This window comes from Marmota marmota, unplaced genomic scaffold (assembly GCF_001458135.2).
Source record: "Marmota marmota marmota unplaced genomic scaffold, marMar, whole genome shotgun sequence".
Lineage (NCBI taxonomy): Eukaryota > Metazoa > Chordata > Mammalia > Rodentia > Sciuridae > Marmota > Marmota marmota.
In genome coordinates, this window is record NW_026000211.1 from 7131493 (window position 1) to 7152096 (window position 20604).

General features: G+C 33.7%; 1 protein-coding gene across 1 annotated transcript in view; it reads left to right on the forward strand.

The window, feature by feature from the left end:
* Pcm1 (pericentriolar material 1) overlaps positions 1–20604 on the forward strand; it is a 93332-nt gene that overhangs the window by 33603 nt on the left and 39125 nt on the right. The window contains exons 11-23 of the mRNA XM_048791766.1: positions 1334–1560; positions 2578–2751; positions 3212–3366; positions 3486–3721; positions 9268–9419; positions 9567–9696; positions 11155–11295; positions 12166–12356; positions 13994–14194; positions 15682–15904; positions 16009–16154; positions 16628–16818; positions 20316–20487. Of these exons, the coding sequence (XP_048647723.1) occupies positions 1334–1560; positions 2578–2751; positions 3212–3366; positions 3486–3721; positions 9268–9419; positions 9567–9696; positions 11155–11295; positions 12166–12356; positions 13994–14194; positions 15682–15904; positions 16009–16154; positions 16628–16818; positions 20316–20487 (2339 nt within the window). The remainder of the gene's footprint in view (positions 1–1333; positions 1561–2577; positions 2752–3211; positions 3367–3485; positions 3722–9267; positions 9420–9566; positions 9697–11154; positions 11296–12165; positions 12357–13993; positions 14195–15681; positions 15905–16008; positions 16155–16627; positions 16819–20315; positions 20488–20604) is intronic.

Sequence of the window (20604 nt, forward strand, 5' to 3'; positions counted from 1 at the left end):
GCAAGGGAAAACACGACACAGGATTCTTCTTTCAGCAGTTTATTCAGGCCTTGATTCAAGTATCATCTTCTAGCGACCCGCCGCCGAGCGCCCAAGCACAGCCTAATAAAGCCTCCCGCATACCAATCTTAAGCTGCCACGTGGACCTTTCTCATAGGATGGGAAGGGATTGCGTGCCAATTCTCCATATTAGGAGTTGTTTGTCACAGGCCACAGTGGAAGCCGGCGCCATCTTCTAATGGCGGCCACGGTCTAATTAGAACGGCTCACCACAGTCCTTTTCTTTATTCTCTACACATCTTCTGTTTCTCTGCCACCTCCAAATGAACCTTACTAATTCTGCCCTGAAACATACTCCTTTTCCCTGATCTCTCCTAATCCCCTCTTCCTCTAAGTAGAGTATAATCCCAATCCCTTTCTTATACAAGAAAAGGTGAAAACAGCTAAGAAAAACTTAAAATTTGAAAGTTGTGCTCATGTCATTGTGGTCAGTTTTATACATATAAAGAAAGTAGTACTGTGCTAATGATTTTAATAGGTCATTTTTTCCCATTGGAAAATAGTGTGAGGGCAGCACCAACAGTTAGAAAGGTTAAAGAATAGAGTAAAAAGACTACTAGAACCCAGCTATAGTAATTGTGTTATTTAAGTGAGTAGTAAACAATGATGGTCCTTTTAAGAGAAATGACAGTAGTTTTGAAGTGATAGAAGTAGAAGCGCAAAGATTATGTCTTCATTAATTGTCCATGGAGGCATAAAATATCTTTGATGTATGTGGACAGAAAAGTAATTAGATTAGTTCAAAGACTTTACAGGATTGATTTTTATCTAGTTAAAAAATGGTTTTCCAGTTAGCATTTCATGGTATAGATGTATCACAGTCACGTTAGCACTTTTACTTTGTCTCCTGGAATAAAGCTCAATCTTAGTATTCATAAGACCTAATTAGTTAGGGCTCCCTATGATTTGCAGATTATGAATGCACATCACACCTAGGGGACCTGTTAACTCCAGAACCAAGTTTAGCAGAGTACTCTTCTAGTTATTTTTCCAGAATACAACATCATGATTCTTATCAGTGTCTATCTTGTCCACTCCTCCAACCCCAGTCGCCCAGTAACTATAATGTAAAAGATATAAAAATGTATTTTCTGTGTGTATTTTGATGTGTTTGGTTGTGGAGTATATTAATAAGCAAATTACTTGAATATATACTCAAGTTTCAAAAATTTAACTATAAAATTTAAAATGTTAATGATGTTTACTTTTTGGTCTATCTCTAAGCATATTATTAATAAGAGTTGCTTGGTGCCTTGTTTGTTTATGGTAACTGGTAATATTTTTCTTTTTTATAGTTGTGCCTTCTTCAGCCTCTCCACAGAGAAGTGGAGATCAGAGAAGTACAGTTTCAGCCCCCTCTGTTCCTGTAGGCTTGGTACCAGTTGTCAATGGAGAGTCCAACAGCAGCCTTGTATCATCTGTTTCTTATCCTGCCGCTTCTCTAGGTCCTCAGAATGAGAATGAAAATGAAGGCCATCTGAACCCAACTGAAAAACTACAGTAAAATATTTTTTATAATCCTTATTCACATAAATTAGAATTAAATAATGGGGATAAACTTGGCATTTTTTCCCCTTTGTGTTAAAAAATTTTGGAGAAACTAAAGTTATTTAATAAGCATACTAAAGTGTGATGGTAAAAAGGAATTTATTATATGTGCATTCTATGAATAATCGAAGAGAAATATGACATTATAAAATAGGTAACTTCAGTGAGCAGATGTTTTTCTTGTTTTTAAAGAAAGGATCAGAAATAGCTAGGACTGTAGTTAAAATATTTCTATATTCAAATGATCGAGCTCAGGTCTGAAATTATATCATACAAGGCTATGTCACTGGACAAATTACTTACCATTACTAAGGCTATTTTTGCATCTGCAAAATAGGGTTAATATTTAATAACATTAAATTTTTTAAAATACAGTTTTTAATTGACACATAGGAATTGTATTTATGGCATAGAATATGATATTTCAATTTATAAAGATTTTTAAAGATTAAGAAACCTTGGCATAGTTCCTGGCATTTTGTAAAATTCAACAAATTTAATTTTGGTGAAAATAGCATGCATTTTATAGATCTCTACGTGTAGACTAGTTGGTAATCTTTTGTAAATGCTCAATAATATCTGTATAGCTGATTTGTCTGAGAAGTTGTATTTAAATTGAGTATTTAATATAATACTTCATGCTTTTGACTCTTATAAAGAAACCTAGAAGTATTTTTGACAATGAGTTTTTAGCTGTCAACATTTATACCTGCTTAAAGTGAACAATTAAATTGAAGTGGATTTTTTATGCCTTTGTTCCTAACACAAGAAAATAAAGTCATGAGATTTTGAGGGAACCATACTTGAGATTAAACTTATTGCTTTATTAAACTCATGAGATTCCCTAGGTATTTGACTAGGTATAAAATGTTTTTGTGCTGACTGCTGTTATACGAAAATAATGTGTGGGCTTTTTGTTTTTTTTTTTGTTCTGTTAAGATGGGTGTTAATATTATATATTTTTATCAGGAAGTTAAATGAAGTTCGAAAGAGATTGAATGAATTAAGAGAATTAGTCCATTATTATGAACAAACATCAGATATGATGACAGATGCTGTAAATGAAAACACAAAAGATGAAGAAACTGAAGAGTCAGAATACGATTCTGAGCATGAAAATTCTGAACCTGTTACTAACATTCGGTAAGAACTTTATTTAAGATTGGTTTTCAAACCTAATATTTTCAGTGTGGGGAGAAAATACCTTAATAAATTGCTATTTACCTTTTATTTAAGCTTTTTTTCTTGCAAATCTACTGTTTTGATTAGTATAATCATCCCTGCTCTATAAAGAAAAATAGGGAATTATTTAATAATTTAGTAAATTTGCTGTTAGATCAAATGCAAGTAATCATAAGAGGTATTTAACTTAGCATTTTCCTACTTCTTTATTTTTAGGTGTATTTTGATTTTCGATGTTTTTCTTCACAAATTTCCTAATAACATAGATGCAAAAAGCTAATGGGAAAGAGAAGCACATTATTTAGTTTGAACTTAAATAAAATAGTTAATTGTGTTCTTAGTTTGCAGCTGTTTTACTACCACTCTGAAACTTAAAAAAAAAAACAACTTAAATAACTTTAGGTTGTTTTCTTTCTTGCAGAAATCCACAAGTAGCTGCTACCTGGAATGAAGTAAATAGTAATAGTAATACACAGTGTGTTTCTAATAATAGAGATGGGAGATCAGTGAATTCTAATTGTGAAATTAACAACAGATCTGCTGCCAACATTAGAGCTCTAAACATGCCTCCTTTAGGTATGATTGACTGCATTTACAGATAATTTTGCCATATTATTCTGTGAAGTGGATTTTTTTTTATTAATACTCAAGTTTATTTTAAAATTATTGATTTGAATGATACATGTTTTTAATAGATTGTCGATACAATAGAGAAGGAGAACAGGGAATGCATGTAACTCAAGGTGAAGATGATGAGGAAGAGGAGGAAGAAGCAGAAGAGGAGGGGGTCAGTGGAGCTTCATTGTCTAGTCATAGAAGCAGTCTGGTTGATGAGGCTCCAGAAGATGCAGAATTTGAACAGAAGATTAATAGACTTATGGCTGCAAAACAGAAACTTAGACAGCTACAAGATCTTGTTGCTATGGTGCAGGTAAATACTGCATGTTTGCTAAATAGTGAGTACAGTCTTTATAAAGTTTATGTATGTGTTTAATAATTATGTTGGTATAATTATACTGATATGCATTTTTTTCCTCTTGTGCTAGGGATCTAACCCAGGGCCTCAAAGATGCTAGAAAGCACTGTACCCTGAGTTACATCCCCCACTGTAATTTTGTTTCTTATATGCAAGGCTTAGTATTTTACCCAATATACCTCAGACATCTGTGAGGGGTATTAGTAGGTATTTCAGTCTTTATAGTGTATACAATCTCTTTCACAACTTTTCAGTGCAAAAGCAGCCTTACGTAAACAAAGAAGCATTGTTGTCTTCTAGTATAGCTTTATTTACAAACCAGACTATTTTGTTTTTGTTTTTGCCTATGACACTAGCCTTATGTAGATTTTATAACATTCAAATGAGATAGGTATTAAAGAGATTGAAGAGGGTTTTTTTCACAGTTAAAAAGTAATAATAAATTTTATTTAGTCTGGTATATCCAGATATTATCACTTTAACTGTAATCAGTATTAAAAATTATTAATGAAATATTCCACATTGTTTTTTGTGATAAGCCTTTAAAATTGGGTGTGTATATTACATGTATTATAGCACAATTTGGACTAGCTAAACTCAGTCACCATATGTAAGAGTTCAGGTCAAGACAACCCATGTTGTTTCTGTTCCCACCTAGCATGGGAGACAGAAGCTCTCCTGAATCTTAGTATCTTCCTGGGTATTTTGGGCCTCTATGGTCTTGGGTTACCTAAATTTTGAGTTTTTAAGTCACTACTGGCAATCACTCCCAAATCCAGCCTACCATTTTCAGGGCATGGGGTCCTTTCCCAAAGACCTTTTGACATACTTTTTTGTTATATGCTATCATCCATTCTCTGAGACATGCTATATATATAACCAAGTGAAAAGAGGATGAGATAAAGGAAGAGCAAAACTCCTCAGTTTTGGAAGATATTTTTAAGTTCCTACTCTAGACTAGAATTCACATAAATCTATTATAGCCTCTATACCAAAGAAAATTATATTAACTATAACTGGATATTCTAGCTTGCCTGAGAAAACACCAATTTATATCTCTTTTCTGGCATAATTATTATCAAGTTTCTCCTTTCATTTTCAAAACTATCTTGGTTTGGATAGTAAAGGATTAAATCAAGCAATTATAGTCTACACATCATTACATTATTCTTCATATAATTCTATGAAATAAATCGTCTACATTCGTAATAAGGAAATTGAACATCAGGAAGAATTAAGAACCTAAGCTGAGTGTGGTGGCACATGTATGTAATCCCAGTGGCTCCGGAGGCCACAGGAGGATTGTGAACTCAAAGCCAGCCTTAGCAACTTAGCAAGACCCTGGCTCTAATAAAATACAGAAAAGGGCTGGGGATGTGGCTCAGTGGTTAAGTGTCCCTGGGTTCAATTCCCAGTTACCACCACCCCCACAAAAAAGTACTGGCCCATAGTCACAAGTCAACCCAGAGTTAGAGTCCTTGTGAAGAGGTTTTAATTGCCCAATGTTATACAACTTCAGGACCAGAATTTAGACTTCCTGATACCAGAGCCTGAGATTTCAACACATTTGAGGTAAAGAAGAAAAACCCCTTTATCCTAGTAAAGCCAACTAAAGTTGGATTTTTATTTTTCCCCCAGTCATGGCTGGTGGTTGAACCCAGGAATTTTCTGTTAGGAAAGTGCTCTACCACTGAGCTACACCCCCAGCCTATTTTGTTTTGTTGGCTTTTTTAGTTTTTGAGACAGGGTTTTGCCTAAGCTATCTTCAAACCACTGACCCCCCAATCTCGGCCTCCTGAGCAGGTGGGATTACAGGTGTGCACCACCATGCCAACCACAAAGTTGGAACTACTAATCATAGATTGTAAAAGGTAGTCTATATATACGAATGTCTAATTGTGTAAGTAATATTACTTCTTTATTAACTAATATGGTCCAAAGACTTATTTGCCTTTTGTAGTTTACTAGAATGGATATAATCTATCTAGAGTGACCAAAATGATTTGACTTTTAAAATCATTCCTGTTTATCTTTTCCATCTTTTATGTATTGTTAAACTTTTTCTAGTAATGTAATCACTATAGAAATATTTTAGAGACTCTAAAGTAGTGTTATGATTTTTGGCCAAAAAACTTGTTTGTGATATCTGTAACTTAGGGTAATATCAGCAGTTTTCACATCTCTGGTAAAAAACTGAATGATTTATTTTCATTGAGTTTTAGCTTGAAAGTTATGGAGGATACAGCATTAACATTAACCACATTAATAAAGGTATAGAAAAATGGTTTTCATCATGAGTGAAAAACTCATGTTTTAATCTTTTGAAATGCTTCTTTCTTTGAATTTTCAAGTAAAAAATGGATATGCTGTCATCATTAAAAGAAAATATACATTATTAGTAAACTCCCTCTTGACTTTCATTCACAACTTCTTTACACAGATTTACAAATTATATATTATTAGATCTTTTCTCTGCATTTGTATACTTTGGTATGCATCATTCAAAAAAATGCACATCATTTTCTTTTGTTTATTTGTTACAAATCATATAATACACTTAAGTATTATTTTATAGCTTGCTTTTTCCCCTACTTTACAATGTCTTAGAAAACCTCTCTTCAGCATTTACTGTTCTATATAATTATATAAATAACTATGAAGTAAAAATAATTATATAGGCAATCAAGTATACCTAACACAGAGTACTTATAATACTTTTTAAATGTAGCATAGTTTTCTGTAGTATCAGTGGAACTTAACTTTAGTTAATCTAGCTAGCATCCTGCCAACGCATACTTTTCTAATTTTTCACTATTTAGAAATGCCAGTGAGCTTTCTCTTTTTTTCTTTTTCTTTTCTCTCTCTCTCTCTCTCTCTCTCTCTCTCTCTCTCTCTCTCTCTGTAGTAGGGATTGAGCTCAGGCCCTCAATGCCTAGTTGGCAAATCACTCTACCATTGTGTCATATCCCCAGCATTTTTTATTTTGAGACACTGTCTTGGTAAGTTGCCCAGGCTGACCTTGAACTTGCAATTTCCTCCTGCCTCAGCCACTGGAATAGCTGGGATTAAAAGAGATATGTGCCACTGCTCCTAGCTTTAACATTTTTTATAAGTCTCTTTGTGTTTATGTTTTTCTAAAGTAGATATGAAAAATTTGAATTACTGTGGCCTCATTTATGTACATTTTAACTTTAATGGATACTGTTTAATTGCTTTCCAGAGTAGTGATGTTTGATTGAGTCCTTTTCCCCATACCTTTGATGACATTTTATTATCTTTATATGCTGTGGCTTATTTAAGCATTAGTAGCATTGGCTTGGCCTTTTTTTGATTTTCCCTATTATAAGAAGAGCTGTGGAGGAAAAGAGGGTGCAGGAACACATGTAAACATGTATGCAAACATATGGAGGTATACATTCTTACGTATATTTATTTTTGCTTGTATAATCAAATTGATAATATCAATTGCCTATGGAGAATGGAATCAATTGGAAGACAATGCTGTAAATGAGACTTTTCTAAATGTCTTACTTTTTGAAGTTCATTATATGACTATATTGCCATTTGAAAAAAAACTTTAAAAAACTTCTAAAATAAATACTAATAATGGGTTATGCTATTTCAGATATTGCATTTGCTAATTTTACATTTTTTTCTAAGATTGTTTTCTTTAAAAGTATGGAAATAGTAGATAAGAACTGAGGAATAACTTGGTGGCTTATATGGCTTAATTTCAGGCTTATATTGAATGGAATTCTTTTCTAAGACTTGAAATACATATATGAGAAATAAGAAAACTGCAGACCAGAAGGATTAAATGCCCCTTCCTGAAAGAGAGCTCTTACAGGAGTTATCTAAAACTTCCAACATTTTATATCTAACGTTAATAGTTTTTAGTCTTTTTTCATGTTGAATGTAGTACTCTTTTTCTTATACCTGTATTTATATCCTGGTTCTCAGGGACACAGGAGAAGGTTTAAACATACATAGTTATTATGTTTATATAAACTGTTAGTCTTTCTGATTTAAAATCCTGGAAAACTTAGAGTAAGGCCTTAATGAAGCCTAATGTATCAGTAAGCCTCCAGAAATTGTTATCTTTTGTTTTCCAGTCTATGATGCATTGTATATTAAAATGTGTGTTAATTTTTCAGCTTTATTTTAATGCTGTAGTTCATATCATTTCAGTTGTTTAGGCACCCTCATACTACCATCTGAAATTTCAGGAAGCTCTGTTTTGCATTATTTCTCATGCTTTAGTTTGTCTACTTTTTATTCTGTAAAAATACTTTGTGATCCAGCTTCTCCTTTTCTGAAGTTACAGTACAGTTTCTTTCCATCTTCCTATCAATATCACTAATAGGTTATGTTAGTGTTTAGATTGATGCAAAGTTGCTGAGGGGTATCAAAGATTAGCTTTCTGCAGAACATGAAGAGGAGAAAAAAATTACCAGTGGAGCTGGGCACTCTTGATAATAGATAAATTTTTATAGTAACAATTTCAAACAATCAAAATTCATTGTCACTGACCCTCTTTAAAAATTACCCCATTTTTTCTCTTTCCTCTTTAGTAAATACAAATATAGTGAGAATATCCTATCTCAAACATCATAATTACTGGAAAAAAACATAAAGTTCATATCTTCCTAGTAATAGTTGCTCAAGATGAGAAAAGACAAGTTTTGGCGCACACCTGTAATCCCAGCAGCTCAAGAGGCTGAGGCCGGAGGATTGCAAGTTAAAAGCCAGCCTCAGCAACTTAGTGAGGTCCTAAGCAACTCAATGAGACCTTGTCTCTAAATAAAAAAAATATATATTTAAAAAGGCCTGGGAATGTGGCTCAGTGCTTAAGTGCCCCTGGGTTAAATCCCTGGTACAAAAAAAAAAAAAAAAAAAATAGAATTTTGGTTATTACTAGGTTGTCTGGCTGGGTAACTTTATAGAAATAAATAGATTTATTTCGCTCATAGTTCTGAAGGTTTAAGAGCCCATATCTGATGGTTGCCTTTTGGCTCACAGAATCTGTAGGCAATTCATAGTGTTACATAGCAAGTGACAGGGAACACATATGTGTGTCTTTTGGTCTTTCCACCTTTCCTATAAACCCACCAATATTTAGTTATTGGGATTTTACCTGGCAACTCTATCTAATTCTAATCACTTCTCAACACTAAAGTGAGATTAGTATTCACTCTCACATACTTTATAGTGGGGATTAAATTTCAGTACTTGAACCCTTGGGGGAGACACTTAAACCGTAGCAACTGAGTAGTTGGTAACCCATATTTTGAATGTGTTCATTTAGTCTTAGAATTCATTCCTCACCATTGGTTGAGAATGAACTTCAGTTTTCTATAAAAATTATTGTGTTTTCTCTATTGCATTAATTTGTGTTATGTAAAATTTTATGATCTAGTGCATTTGGTAAGGTGTGAATCTAATAATGTCTCTAGATATCAAGAGATATCTAAGATATGTTTTAATATAATTGTGCTATTTAGGATGATGATGCAGCTCAAGGGGTTACTTCTGCCAATACATCAAATTTGGATGACTTCTACCCAGCAGAAGAAGACATTAAACAAAATTCAAATAATACTAGAGGAAGTGCTAACAAAACACAGAAAGATACTGGTGGAAACGAAAAGGCAAGGTATGCAAAGCTTTTGGCTTTTACTTAGTAAAAATCTAGTGCTTGTTAACAGAGAAAGTTCTTGGCTAGGTATTTTGTTTTATTTTGCTTAATGTTGTCATCAACTTTTATTGGGAGTCTACAAATAAAATGTCAATTTAATTATAGAGAGAAATTTTATGAGGCTAAACTACAGCAACAACAGCGAGAGCTAAAACAATTGCAGGAAGAAAGAAAGAAACTGATTGAGATTCAAGAGAAAATTCAAGCTTTGCAAAAGGCATGTCCTGACCTGCAGGTAATTAAGAATTATTTCTTTCAGTTTGCTTAGGCAAAGAGGTGTTCAAAACCTAAAGTTTAGGGATGGAATGTAGCTCAGTGGTGGAATGCTTGCCTACCAAGTGCTAGGCCCTATGCTCAATCCCCAGTATTGGAAAAACAAAACCGAACAAAACAACAACCAAAAAAAACTAATGTCAGTTGATAATGTTCTTTGCCTTTTTCTAGTACTGATGTGTCAGATTTATATCTACTAATTTGGGAATTAATGAAATTGATGAAATAATGGGCTGGGGATATACTATGAAATCATGGGAATTAATCATTTTTATTCTTACTGGGCTGATAAGCCATTGATTCAGAACATGACTACTTCTAAGTGTTTATTATATTAAAATATTCTGGTTTGAACTTTGCAGTTATAAACCAGTATTTTCATATTTTATTGGCCTAGGATTACATAATAAAGGTTTTAAATCATTATAAGTTTTCTTTTCCAGTACCAGGGATTGAACTTAGGAGCACTTAACCACTGACCCACATCTTCAGTCCTTTTTTATATTTTATTTTGAAATAGGGTCTCACTAAGTTGCTTAGGGCCTTGTTAAGTTGCTGAGAGGCTAGGTTTGAACTTGTAATTCTCCTGCCTCAGCCTCTTCAGCTGCTGGGATTTTATAGGCATGTGCCACTGCATCTGTCCTTATTATAAGTTTTCTGTGAAAATAAAATATATATGCTTTTGTTTATTTAATAGTACTGTATAGTATGGGTCTTTCAGTTTGAACAGAAAATAAGCTATATTTGGTCATGTCAGATAATCAGGTATAGGATTGATATGAGAATGGTATAATAATTCTTTTCTGAGATTTTCATAAAATTTATTGGTTAGCTTTATTTTTAGCTATATATATATATATATGTATATATATATATATATATATGTATATATATATATATAAAACGTTAATTTTTTAGTTGTAGGTTGACACAATAACTTTATTTTATTTTTTATGTGGTGCTGAGGATCGAACCAAGTTCCTCCACACATGCTAGGCAAGTGCTCTACCTTAGAGCCACAACCCCAGCCCCTATATTTTGTTTTTGAAGAAAGGGAAACATACCAAAGCATATATGTTTCTGATAAAATCATTTATTTTCAAAACTCTTACCTTTTCTACATTATCTAATCCTTTTGTTCTTTATCCCCAATCTAAATAATATCCAGAGGAATATGTGACAGTGTTAGGTTAGGAATACAGAATTTTGATTTCTATTGCTTTTGTTGTTCCTGAGTATTACTTTTCAACTTTAGCCTATGTTTTTATATGTTATTTTCAGATGATGATGGCATTTGGGGTCTAGTAATAACAGATTAAACATGTCACTAAAGATCCAGAGAAGAAGTATACTAACTACTTTTATGAAAATAATATTATTACTTTAATACCTCATAATAGTTTTGCCAATTCTTTTTTAGCTGTCAGCCACTACTGTGGGTAATTGTCCCACAAAAAAATACATACCAGCTGTTACTTCAACCCCAACCACTAATGAAAATGAGACCAATACAAGCAAATCTGTTTTTGAACCTGAAGATTCTTCAGTAGTAGATAATGAGGTATGGTAAACTCATTATATTTCCTGAGTTGGTCTTAAGACACATCATAAGATGGAGAACAGTATCTGTGAAGCATAGGGTGTTTTGTTTTAGCAGTTGTTGGATTGAATGTAAGGCTTTACACATGCTGGCAGTATTCTACTTGAAACATGTTTTGTGTTTTGTGTCTTCTACTTGGAATAAACCTCTTTTATTTTTTTATTTATTTTTTTTAATCAATGGACTTTTATCTATCTATTTATTTATTTATTTTTAGTTGTAGTTGAATACAGTACCTTTATTTTATTTATTTTTATGTGGTGCTGAGGATCGAACCTAGGGCCTTGCATGTGCTAGGTGAGCATTCTACTACTGAGCCACAACCCCAGCCCCTCTTTATTTTATTATATGCGGTGTTGAGAATTGAACCCAGTGCCTCACACATGCTAGGCAAGCTGAGATACAACCCCAGCCGTGGAGTAAAACATTTTTTTTTTTACAAAAAATAATTATGCTGGCATTGTTTCAAAATAATCATGCTCTTTATTAGCAAATACTTAGCAGAATTACATGTAAGAGTTTAGTTACAGCAGACACTAATTGTTTCAATTGGAAAGACTAATCACTTAGCACTACATATATATATAATTTGTAGATAATATTGTGTCTTTTCTCAAATAGTTCCTGAAGTTTGAGTGCTGCTTATTTTCATTAACAATTAAAGATTACCTAATATTTTCTTAATCATCACTAAAATATTATTTTAACCTTCAAAGAAATCTTATCATCAAAAGGATAGAGTGAAAATAGAAAGTTCTGTAGTACCAACAATATTCTTTAAGGCTACAGCAAATCCAAATATTTACTTGACTCTGATTTTTAAAATAATAGTTGTGGTCAGACATGCGAAGACATGAAATATTAAGGGAAGAGCTTCGACAGAGAAGAAAGCAGCTTGAAGCTCTAATGGCTGAACATCAGAGGAGACAAGGTCTAGCTGAAACTACGTCTCCATTGGCCGTGTCATTGAGAAGTGATGGATCTGAGAACCTGTGTACTCCTCAACAAAGTAGAACAGAAAAGTAAGAGAGTAGTTTAAATCACTTTTTAAATAATGTCAAACTTTAGGCAAAGCAGTTTGTTTTTCCCCCTTGATACGACAGCATAAATCTGCTGTTTCATTGAGGCTAGTGTTTTAGGTATCACCTTTGTGACTCAATTTGACTGAATCCAGCCATTTGCCTTTTTAAAATCAGCTTTCTCAAATTATTATGGCATGTGATAAATGGTGATAACAGATTTTCTAATGTCTATAAATCTTATTTTCTTAAAGTTTTAAGCCTATAAAAAGAAAATGCTTGATGTCTTGTTTTTCTAACAGACCAGGGGAAAAAATCAGTTTTTTACTTAAATTGAACATCTTCTATTTGTAAGAATCTTGAGGATCTTAAAACATTTTATTATACAAAACATTTTAGATTTTAGGATTTAAGTTCACCATTTCCATATTTAGAATATTTCACAAAGAGTTGGTTATCTATAAGACCAGTTAGTTGCTATATAGTAATATTTATATCTTAATTTTAGAAATCCAGATTTTTTGCAACTTTACATTTTCCTATCCTTAGAAAACATTTCTACCACATTGTACTGTCTTCCTCTTAGAACTTATCCTATTTTTGGAGTTTTATTCTGTGTTTTATTGATCAAACTGTATTATCAGTATTCTTTTCTGGTAATTACACATTTGTTCTTTTACAGCTTTCTTCAGATAGTTTTTATGAGCAGAACCATTGGTCTAGAGTTGTATATTGTTTTTTTTGTTGTTGTTGTTGTTATGATGCTGGGTATTAAATCCAAGGCCCTATGCCTGCAGAGCACAAGCTTTACCACTGTGCTACATTCCTGGACTAAAGTTGTACATCCTAAAACAGCAGCCCATAGATATTGGTGGCTCTTTAAATTAAAATGAAATGAAAATTTTTATTTCCTATCAACCACATTTTAAGTGCCAGTAGCTATGTGTACCTAGCATCCGCTGTGTAGTGCAGCACAGGTATCAATCATTATCACTATTGCAAAAAGTTGTTTTGATTGTTTATTTGTTTTTGTGGTTCTGGGATTAAACCCAGGGCCTTGTGCATGGGAGGCAAGCATTCTACCAACTGAGCTGTATCCCCAGCACACAGAAAATTCTTTTGGATAGCACTTAAGTAGAGAATTGTCAGTCAAGGAAAAGTTGAGGGAGGTTTAGTTAAGGAAAAAAGTCCTAAGGGCCAGGTGCAGTGGCGCATGCCAGTAATCCCATATACTCTAGAGGCTGAAGCAGGAGAATTGCAAGTGCTAGGGCTGGTTTTAGCAATTTAGCATGATCTTTTCTCAAAAAATAAAAAAGGTAAAAATAAATAAATAAATAAATAAAAAAGGTTAGGATTATAGCTCAGTGGTAGAGTGCCTCAGGGTTTAATCCCCAGTACTGCAAAAAAAAAAGTTCCTGGGGAGGTAATTACTATTTCAATTCAATTAAAGAATTGTTTGATGGAAGGCAAACTAATCTGTATAGCAATAATTAGGAGAGTACCATTTATCTTATAGAGTTACGATTAAATGTGTGTGTTTATATATATATATATATATATATGTTTGATATTAGGTCTGGTGCATAAAGTATTTAGCTTACTTTCAGAATGGAAACTGTTTTATGTCTCTTAATCACTAGAACAATGGCAACTTGGGGAGGTTCTACTCAGTGTGCCTTAGATGAAGAAGGAGATGAAGATGGTTACCTTTCTGAAGGAATTGTTCGGACAGATGAAGAAGAGGAAGAAGAGCAAGATGCCAGTTCTAATGATAATTTTTCTATGTATCCTCCTAATAGTGTGAATCACAATTCCTATAATGCAAAGGAATCTAAAAATAGGTTTGTTTGTTTGTTTTAGTTTTTTGCTTGATTTTAAGTATCTCGGGTTTTTGACACCACGGAATTATACAATTCTCCAAACTAGCTCAGTATCTTAAAATTCATTTGTAGCACATTTATAGCACTCTATACAAGAGTTAGTATAGACCTCATAAGTAAAGGAGTTCATTTCCACAAGAGTATCCTCATTTCAGATGTAAATGCTTAGTCCCTAGGATAATTGTACTTCTGTCTAACGTGGCTACAAATTTGAGAGTTCCCACAACCCTTCTTTCAGTTGATAATTTGTAAGAGCAACTCACAGAACGCAGGAAAACACTTACTTATATTTACCAATTATAAGTACGATTCAAGTACCATCAAGTGAAAGAAATACATAAAGCAGTGTATGGGGTGAGGAGGTATGCAGATCTTCTGTGTCCTCTTGCTATACCACTTTCCTACACCTTGATGTGCTCACCAACCTAGAAGCTTTCTGAACTACATTGTTTAGGGGTTTTATGGGCATTTCATTGCATAGGTGTGATCAATAAAACCATTGTTGATTAAATGCAAGCTCTGGCCTCTTTGTCTCCTCTGGAGTTCAGGGGATGAGTCTGAAAATTATAACCCTCTAAATGGACTGGTTGGTTTTTCTAGTGACCACTCCCTTCTCCATCATGAAGATATATAGGGCCTTCCAATAGTTACTTCATTAGTATAAACTCAGGTATGGTTGCAATGGGCTTATTATGAATAACAAAAGACATTCTACCACTCAGGAGATGTCAAGGGTTTTTAGAGTGTTATGCTAAAAACCAGGGACAGAGACTGCTTTTATTAATATATCACAGGTGTTGCTGGTCCCAGCTAGACTGTGTCAAGATTCATACATAAGTTTTCATTTTTGCTACTATTTTGGGGAATTAAGCAAAAATGAAAAATGATGGATAGTGAAAAGATGTGTCAACAAAGATATTAATTGCATTGTGGACCTGGGGGCACACTGTCTATAGTTTTTAACTATTCAGGAGGCTAAGGAGAGGATCACTTGAGCCTAGTTCAGGACCAACCTGGGCTCAAGACTCCATCTCAAAGAAATTTTTTAAAAATATTAACTGCATTTTGATTTATAACAGTGAAAACAATTTTTTCATGAATAAAAGATGGTTAGATAGAATAGTTCCACTTAATGGAATGTGTGTGGTTAAACTTAAAGCATGAGGAATGGAAGATTGTAGTATAGTCAGTGTTTTCATTTGACAGAAGAATACAGAAATAAATGGGCTCTTCTGTGTAAAGACATGAAGGAAAAAGACAGGGAAGCAGTTTTTAAAAATGGTTTAAAACTAGAAAATTGCAGGTTTTCCCCTCTATTTTTTATATTTTATAAGTCCTTTGAACTTCACGAGAATATTTGCTTAGAGACTAGGATATCAGGTTTATGGCTGTATTTTAAAAACCGAATTATTATATGTGATAACTTAAGGCTTTAAATTCTATGTTAGGTGGAAGAACAATCGCCCTTTCTCGGCAGATGGAAATTATCGCCCATTAGCCAAGACAAGACAACAACAGAATATCAGCATGCAACGGCAAGAAAACCTTCGGTGGGTATCAGAGCTCTCTTATGTAGAAGAGAAAGAACAATGGCAAGAACAAATTAACCAGCTTAAGAAACAACTTGACTTCAGTGTCAATATTTGTCAGACTTTGATGCAAGACCAGCAGGTAAAGTTTACTACAAAAATAAGTATCTTATTTGTATTATTTTCGAAGTAATACAAATTTTCCTCAACTCATCAGTAACTGTTACCAAATTTTTTTTTCAATAGACTCTGTCTTGTCTGCTGCAAACTCTTCTCACAGGTCCTTACAGTGTTATGCCAAGCAATGTTGCATCTCCTCAGGTACACCTCATAATGCACCAGTTGAACCAGTGCTACACACAGCTAACATGGCAACAGAATAATGTTCAGAGGTAATTGATTACTTAGAAATGTGGACAATTTTGAGTGCCAAAATTGTGTGAGAGTGTTATAGTTATCTGCTAGGAAGAAAGGGCATGAACCAAATATATATTAACACATTCTCAACCACCTGAGAAATGGATAAGCAGTGATTCCTCTATTGTTCCATATTGAAATTGTGGACTTTTGTTTGTAAAATTCTGAATTATTGAATTGTATACTTAACATTGGGTGAATTGTAGTGTGTAAGTTATGCCAGTAATGAAGCTATAAACAAAAAAAATTTACTTGTACTTGCTGTCTGACAGGAGACACTGCCTTCAGTTCTTGTTCCAAAGGCTAGCAGAGCAAGCATTTATTTGTTGTAGGACCAGAACAGTCCTGCATGCTGTTGAATTATTTCTTACATATAATCTTCCTGAATATACTTTATAGATGATAATATAGCTTGTTTTAAAATTACTGACTTCTTAAATTTTTGTAGGTTGAAACAAATGCTGAATGAACTTATGCGCCAACAAAATCAGCATCCAGAAAAATCTGGAAGCAAGGAAAGAGGAAGTAGTGCGTCACACCCTTCATCTCCCAGTTTATTTTGTCCTTTCAGCTTTCCAACACAACCTGTAAATCTATTTAATCTGCCTGGATTTACTAATTTTTCATCATTTGCACCAGGTAGGTGACTGAAACTGAAAGAAAAAAATTTTTTTGATATTATAATTTGTTGCATGGATTTTTTAAAATTCGTTCTAATTAATTATACATGACAGTAGAATGCATTTTGATACATCATACATAAATGAAGTATGACTTCTCATTCTTCTGGTTATACATGTTGTAGAATCACACCAGTTATGTACATAGGGTAATAATATCTGATTCGTTCTACTGTCTTTTCTACCCCCATAACTCCTCCCCTCCCTTCACTCCCCTCTTCCTAATACAAAGTACCTCTATTTTTTGTTAGCCCCCTCTTATTATGAATTAGCATCCACATATCAGAGAAAATATCCAGCCTTTGGTTTCTTGGGATTGGCTTGTTTTGCTTAGCATGATATTCTCCAGCTCCATCCATTCACCTGCAAATGCCATAAAGTCATTCTTCTTTAAGGCCGAGTAATATTCCATGGTGTATATATACCACATTTTATTTATCCATTTTGTTGAAGGGCATCTAGGTTGGTTGCATACTTGCTTGGTATTGTGGATTGAGCTGCTATAAACATTGATGTGGCTGTGTCTCTGTAATATGCTGATTTTCAGTCATTTGAGTACAAATCGAGGAGTGAGATAGCTGGGTCAAATGGTGGTTCCATTCCAAGTTTTCTGAGGAATCTCCATACTGCTTTCCAGAGTAGGTGCACCAATTTGCAGTCCCACCAGTGATGAATGAGTGTACCTTTTCTCCTACATCCTTGCCAACACTTATTATTGTTTGTATTCTTTTTTTTTTTAATATATTTTTTAGTTGTATGTGAACACAATACCTGTATTTTATTTTTAATGTGGTGCTGAGGATCGAATCCAGTGCCTCACACATGCTAGGCAAGTGATCTACCACTGAGCCACAACTTCAACCCCTTGTTTATATTCTTGATAATTGCCATTCTGACTAGAGTGGGATGAAATCTTAGAGTAGTTTTGATTTGCATTTCTCTAATTGCTAGAGATGCTGAACATTTTTTCATATATTTGTTGTTTGATTGTATTTCTTCTTCTGCGAAGTGTCTCTTCAGTTCCTTAGCCCATTTATTGATTAGGTTATTTGGGGTTTTGGTATTGAGTTTTTTGCATTCTTTATATACCCTGAAGGTTAATGCTCTATCTGAGGTGTGTGAGGTAAAGATTTTCTCCCATTCTGTAGGCTTTCTCTTCATGATTCTTTCCTTTGCTGAGAAGAAGCTTTTTAGTTTGAATCTATCCTATTTATTGATTTTTGATTTTACTTCTTGCGCTTTAGAACTCTTGTTAAGGAAATCAGTTTCTAAGCCAAAATGGTACAGAATTTGGGCCTGCTTTTTCTTCTGTTAGGTATAGGGTCTCTGTTTTAATGCCTATGTCTTTGATCCACTTTGAGTTTTATGTAGAGTGAGAGATAGGGGTTTAATTTCATTTTGTTACATATGGATTTCCAGTATTCCCAGCACCGTTTGCTGAAGAGGCTATCTTTTCTCCAATTAATGTTTTTGGTGCCATGGTCCAGGATGCGATAACTGTGTTTATGTGGGTTTGTCTCTGTGTCTTCTATTCTGTACCATTGGTAGATGTGTATCTCTTAGTGCCAGTGTCATGCTGTTTTTATTACTATGGCTCTGTAATATAGTTTAAGGTCTGGTATTGTGATATTGCATAGATTTTTAACATTCTATTTTGAAATGGTAGGAAATGTTTGCAAGGCAAGTTAGAAACTTTTTTTCTACTTTGTTTCTTATAATGAAAACTTAATAATATAGTTGCTAACAAAACTAAGTAAATTACTAATGAATGATTGCTTCAGCTATTTAGAAAGGGAGAAAATCTATTTAGTGGCTGTTCTATAGCAAGCACTATGTAAAGCATTAGGAGAGTAAAGATGATTAACATAGTATACTTCTATAGAAGCACCATATCTTGTTGGTAAGTGCGTTTCTCTTAGGCTTTCATTCAGTTATTGCGAGTCAAAGGAGATAAATCCTTTCAGGAATTAAGAATCTATTGAGGAAGCTAAGAATGTTAACAAATGCTTCTAGTGCAGTGCCATGAGTGATGTAGCTATTGTGCGAATGCTTGGGCAAATTAGTTTTTGAATAAAATTTATTACCAGAGAGATTAGAAAGGAAAGGACTTTCTAATGAATGGAGCCACTTAGAGTAACAAAGCAATGAAATAACATATCATTTAGGAAATTTAGAGGTTGTTAAGTGTGACTAGTAGGTAGGACAGAAGCCTTTTGTAATTGGCAAAAACACTTCGATTACACTGTAGAGAAGAGGAGGCCATTGAAGGACTCTGAGCAGATGTGAGATTTATATTTTAGAAATATTATACTGGTGATAGTGTGGGAGGATTGAAAAGGAAGGAAGAGCTGGTAAATAAAAGACTTTAGCAGTAATATTAGGGAAAGAATGACAACCTGATCTAAGGCATTGCTAGTAGTGGTAAAGAAAAAATGAAAAGACTTTAGAAATACAATGAATAAGTTAAGTGACTAGTTAAATGAAATGAATCATAAAGGAGAGTTGTTGTTTACAAGTGAATGTAGGAGGAGGAAAAAAGTTGGGAGAGCTTTGTGAACATATTTATGTTTATGTATCACAGTATATATTCTTAACAGGATTTTCAAGATGGTGGCATTAAAAAATTGAACAAGCTTTTTTAGTTCTAGATTGTGAATATTGACAGCAAACATTGAGTAGACTTTTAAGTGATGAATGAGAAGTTGCTCATTCTCTTCCTTTTCACTGTAATACTCTTTATACCTATGCCAACACCATGTACAATAATTGTTCGTTCTGTATAAACGGGTTCAGTTTTGTGAAGCCCTCCTCTCCAGGTTATTAAATAGCCCTATGCAGGGACCTGGAAGCACTGTTTGGTAAGTATGTAATGATATTTTGCTTGCCTAATTAGGGTGGGAAAAAATATAAACTTTAGATTCTTGCATACCTGAGATCTAACCATCTCTTCTTATTAGACGTTTGATCTCTAAGCCTTTTTTTCTCATGGCAAAATGAGTATAGTATCAATTTTATAGTGTTATTTTGGACAGTAAATGAAATAATATGTAAAGTGCCTATAGTTGGATCTGGTATCCTGTAATAATTTGATAAATATCATTTACTAATATTTATAACTTTAGTCCTTTAAGGAGTAAGGATTATTAATCATCTTTGTATGCCAGTGGCTGCGTATAAATAGTGATTGAATAAATAAACATTAATTTATTAAATGAATAATTTTCTGTTTGAGTGGGTTTGAGCAGCACTTTAATTAAAAGCTGTCTTTAGGGCTGGGGATGTGGCTCAAGCAGTAGCGTGCTCGCCTGGCATGCGTGCGGCCTGGGTTCGATCCTCAGCACCACATACCATAAAGATGTTGTGTCTGCCGAAAACTTAAAAAAAGCTGTCTTTAATTTCATTTAAAGCTAAAGACATTTCTTTATTGTTCTTTTACCCATTGCTTTTATTTATTAGGTATGAATTTCAGCCCTTTATTTCCTTCTAATTTTGGAGATTTGTCTCAGAATATTTCTACATCCACTGAACAGCAGCAACCTTTAGCCCAGAATTCTTCAGGGAAAACAGAATATATGGCTTTCCCAAAACCTTTTGAAAGCAGTTCCTCTATTGGAGCAGAAAAGCAGAGGTACTTGATTGTGAACATGACTTGTTATTTGCTGAAGCATTCACTTTTGTAATTATGTAGTTATGTGTAATTTGAAAACACAATGAAGGAGGATGTTTGTGATGGTTTGGTTTGATA